General features: G+C 32.3%; 2 protein-coding genes across 2 annotated transcripts in view; both read left to right on the forward strand.

The window, feature by feature from the left end:
* Nucleotides 1-1055, forward strand: part of LOAG_18403 (hypothetical protein) — a gene marked incomplete at its 3' end in the record, with an annotated part of 14901 nt that extends 13846 nt beyond the window's left edge. The window contains exons 5-7 of the mRNA XM_020451061.1: nt 235-388; nt 551-656; nt 942-1055. Coding sequence (XP_020305189.1) covers nt 235-388; nt 551-656; nt 942-1055 — 374 coding nt within the window. The remainder of the gene's footprint in view (nt 1-234; nt 389-550; nt 657-941) is intronic.
* A 2298-nt stretch (nt 1056-3353) lies between these two features.
* Nucleotides 3354-3482, forward strand: LOAG_11705 (hypothetical protein; the record flags this gene model as incomplete). Its single annotated transcript, XM_003147222.1, has 1 exon — nt 3354-3482. The coding sequence occupies one exon, from the start codon at nt 3354-3356 to the stop codon at nt 3480-3482; it is 129 nt and encodes a 42-aa protein (XP_003147270.1).
* Nucleotides 3483-5060: the final 1578 nt, after the last annotated feature.

Genomic DNA, 5060 nt, shown 5'->3' on the forward strand with positions numbered 1-5060 from the left:
ACCTCTCTCTCTCTCTCTCTCTCTCTCTCTCTCTCTCTCTCTTTCTCTCTTTCTGAACCTTCCTTTCCACTATGATTTTTTTTGATATTTTTCTTAAGATAACCTACTTCTACCAAAAGGGATTGCCTGGCTTGAAATATATTTTATTGCAGAAACTCATTTGCAGTAAGCTCGAGTACTATTCGTAAAGCGTAACACATGTAATTTTTGAAATAATTTAAACTACTTTTCCAGGTAGCTTATTAAATCCTGGAAACACGGGTACTCCTCTGGGTAGCAGTCCAGCTGCTACACCAGCAAGATTTAATAATCCGGTTATTAGCGGCAGCTTTGTTCCTCCCAGCACACAAATGTATCCTTTACCACAACCTACAATGGATCCTTACAGGTCAGTTTATCTACGCCTATTTTAAGGGAATTTTAGCCAAGCATTTGTACCATTTAATTTTGGAGCAGAAATGAAATTTTGGAAATGCAAATATTTGCGGAAATATCTTTGCAACGTTATGTTAAAGAGCTTTTGCAAACGGTTTTTTTTTTTTTTTTTCAGCTTTGCAAACGCTGGATTAGGAATGGGAGCACCACAACATCAGCCTGATTTTAGCTCTTATCATATGTTTACTGGTACTGGAAGGTCACCCTACGATGCTTTTCATGTGAGTCTTCTTCATTATCGAATTTCACTTACAGAAACAAAGAGGCAAAACTGAATTAGGAATTGCAATACTTGCTTACTTTCCTCCAGCATTTTTAAGATTGACAATCATTCAGTTAAATTTTCAAATAATATCATCTGATTCTTTTTTCTTTTGTGATAGATTTATATTAACCAAAGTAAATAGTGATTCATTAATCGAAGAAGGAATTTTTCGTTTGAATTTTCAAACTACTTGTTCAAATCATTTATTTGAACTAACACCTAATGTTACCGAGTCTTTCAGCCATATGCTCGAACAGTTCAGGCAGGCGCTCCACCGACATTTGCTTCTACAATGAACCATTCGTCAATCTCCAATGTTGGTGGTATGTTCTTAATAAATCCATTGATTTTTTAAGTCCACAAGAATTCATTAGTATGACTCATTAAAAAAATATATTGCGTTGATACATTTGTTTCCTAAAATTCGCAACTTTCGCTACCAATTGTTCATAGAAATGTTGGAGTTTATCGAATATCATTTGAAAAATTGACTACAAGTCTTTTAACATCTGTTTTCATACATTACTGTGCAAATAGTGGAGCAATTTCTTCTGTAGTTTGAATATTTACGGAAAATCATCTTCAAATGATAGTTTCAGACTAATAACAGTATCAGACTTTAATAAATTGCATATCGAAAAATTTGCTCAGAAGGTCACAATGAATCAAGTAGACTTCTGTGTAGTTCGAAAAATTGGAACTATTATTACTGAGAATACAGCTTTACAAATATAATACAATTCTCATGAGACGACGCAAATTCACCACAAAAATAATTTCATTGAAATAATACAACAAAATTTTCCTCATATCAATAAATTCAGATTTAAACAGACTTCCGCAGAATAATGTTTAGTAAAGATATTAGATATCAAAAATTGTTGAAGCATTGTTGATCTTAGCGATTTAGGGGTTCCGGCATAACTGGGATACTTTAATTTTGTGCTTTGATTCTGGAGGAAACCGCTGAAATCTAAATGTTAACGCTATGTGTTTGTTGCTGCATTATTTCTTCATCTCTTAATATCATTAACTTAATATTCACCACCTCAGTTAAAGCAAATAACAGCCAATATAAAACACTGAGCGAGAATTTCACTAAATAAAATAAGCAGAATAACGGAGATATGTAGGAGAACGACAAAAGATTGTTGTCGCAAATCACAGTAAATATTTGAGAAAATATTTAAAAAGAAATTAATTCCTCAGAAAAATCATCAGACCTTCCGAAAATTTTCAAAAAAAAAGTCCTGATACATTTGAGCAAAAAGAACTATTGTGCGACAACATATGACGGCATTAAAACTTTTAGTGAGAAACAGTCGGCAAGAAGTCTTTGAAGTTGAATGTAGTTGTCATTTATCAAGAAGTTAAAATTAATGGATAGAAAGGTAACCGGGTGTATGTGTTTTTTTGTTGAACACTTCATTTTTAACAATTGCGTACTTCATTTTGAATTATGTTTCCAAAAAATGGTCCTAAAACCCGTGCAATTGGTTTGTGCCAAGCATGTTTTTCCAGTGTTTTCCAGAACAATGTCCAATTACAAGCAACTTTCACTTAAAGTTACTTTGACAACAATAATATGCAATCTTGTCCCTTGACCTTTTAATTCGCCTTTCAAGTAACGAACAGTATTGTATTCCGCATATATATATATATATATGTATTCATTTTGATTTACTTTCTCCTGCTATAATTTTTTAAATTAAACTATGTTCTTGCAAAACATCGCTCTCTAACATGATGATTCTGTCATGTTAGGTTATATATGTTTCCCTTTAGTTAATTAAAAGAAGCTCTTGTGCGTTGTCAGTGGTTGAAGATCCGTCTCGCTTGACCGCCCAAAAGGAATTTCTTTCTTATCAATTTAAGATAAAAAACGTGGAAACGGTTCTAATTACCGTGGGTCCCTTACAAATTATCTTTTATGGTAATTTTGAAAGTATGCGATGAGAATTCTCTCCATTGTGACACAATCACTGCCTTCACTCTTGTCAAAAAAATTGCCACTTTTTTCATTAAAAAAACTGAAATTGGCTGCACACCATATTGCATGAGGTCAATCACTATATATGTATAGTGGTTGCCATCCAACCTGGTGATTTTAATAATTCTGATCAATCTGCAGTTACATCGTATATGCACAAATGTGTTATGTGTGTATGTTTGACTGGTTAAAATCATCCTGCTCTTCAATGAACATATCTCTATTGTGTTTCATTAAGACATGACTTACATGACCCTTACTAAGTTCATGACGTTAATCATCGAGCCATTTCGTTCTGTTAATCCACCAATCGGCCGTTCCAAAATGACGGTTTAGCCAGTCAAAATACACCAGTGTCTTTTCAATTTGTTTGATTTTTTGAAAATATTCCTTCTCCATTTTGATATCACTCAAGCATTAGTCCTCAAATGCATGTAGAGATCGGATTTCGTGGAAAATCGAAATAGTATTATTCATAAGTTTTTCTTTGCAACAAATATTGTGCCTTGGTTTTCTTTGCTCTCCACTGCAAAGAATTCCTTTTTCTATTTGGCAATTCATTCTGGAGATTACCGCAGTAATTGAAAAGGGATCAGTAATGAAATTTGACTTACAAGACTTACGTGACTTACAAATTTCAATGTTGCAGGTCTTAGTGCAGGCATGAGTTTACCGGTCTCTGTTTTATCAACAATTGATCAAGCAATTCCTTCGCAGCAGCCGCCTCGATTTGATGAATTAACAGACGCGCATCATGATCCACAGTACTGGCGTACCAATTTTTCGTCCTAAAATAGTTGCCACATTCATCCTAGGTTTTGAATAAATGGATTGAGTAAATTTTCGCTTTACTTCGTTAGTAGCTCGTATCTTAATGAACTTCGTTCTGGTATTAGGCTTGCATTATCTCCATTGTATAAATTTGTGTTTATGGCTGAAAAATTGATTTTAATATGTTAAATTCTTGTGGTAAGAAAAGTGGACCTGACATTACAATTTCATTTTTTTAGTACTTATATCTTCTAAGAAAAGTGTTCTTTAATATCTTTGGCAAACAGTTTGGGGTTTTCAACAATTAAAAGTCAGGTGACATAATGCTGTCCGAAGCAGTTTTATTTCCTCATTCTTGCTTCAGCAGCTTATCGACTGATCAGTTCTGTATTTTTTTATACCAGTGGATTATTTTTCATTTGTTCAAAGTTTTCAAAATTGTTATGACCTACTGTTGATGTTCAAGGATTGAGTGCAGAATTCTTTTAATGCTTTATATATCTGATATAATGGGATAGGTAAGTCATTTAGCTTCTCATATTTTTCCATAAATTTGTATGTGAGCTCAAGCTAACCCAATTATAGATGTAGGTTTGTGGTGTGTACATCATAAGTACAGTGATAAGAGAAATAGAATTATAGGAAAAAAGAAGTGATCTATTATATTGACGATTACTGATGTCTATGTTTAAAAATAAAAAAATTTTTCTGAAAAATCAAGTTTTAAATTCAACTCAATGAAAATGAAATAGCTGGGGAATAGATAAAATTGCGTTTCTAAAAATTATTATTCCAAAATCTAAAATTTTAACAAACAATTTTCTCTTGATTCAAGTAAGGAATATTCTTCGCTCCATATGAATTAAGGAGTTTCATGCGAAATATAATGTAAACTTTATGCATAATAACCATGTCATCTCCAGTTTTCAAAACCGTCCAGCGTTCTAGTTCTTTTCTGTTTTTTAGTGAATGATTCACTGTAGTGATACATTTTAAATGTCTTTTTATTTCTCATGTACTATATGGGTTGCAAATTTTGATATTGTCTCACTTTATGAAATGATGTATAATAAGATCATTTCAAATCAATGTAGTTGTTAAGTATGCTTAATTATATAAAACTGTGCATTTCGACCGTTTTACTACTATTTTTATTAAACAAGGATAAAACAATTTTTGTCGCGCACAAAACTTGATTAAACAAATATTTAACTGTATAAATTTGGTTTAATTGAGAGAAAATTCAGTGCAGGAGTATTTTATCTAATTTCGATGAGCAATTTTAAACTTGAACTTGTAGTCTAGAAAAATTCATTAGTCATCAGAATTTTATATAGTGTCGTCATTTTTTGCATGTAGAGTGGTCACTCTACCCCCTAGCATATATTTAAGAAAATCCTAGCTTTTAGTCGTTATTAGTCATTGTTTTATTATAAAATTTTGCAAGTCCTTTTTTTTTCACCAAATAAAAATATCCGGACCTTACAGATTCCGAAAAATGCTATGCTGTACTCCTTTTTGTGAATATTTTGCTCTTTGGATAATCTAAAATGCTCAGGTGACATTTCTGTTTGCTTGTGAAATCGTTTAAAACTAGCA

The sequence above is a fragment of the Loa loa genome (genome assembly GCF_000183805.2).
Source record: "Loa loa unplaced genomic scaffold supercont3.293, whole genome shotgun sequence".
In the NCBI taxonomy this organism is placed as follows: domain Eukaryota; kingdom Metazoa; phylum Nematoda; class Chromadorea; order Rhabditida; family Onchocercidae; genus Loa; species Loa loa.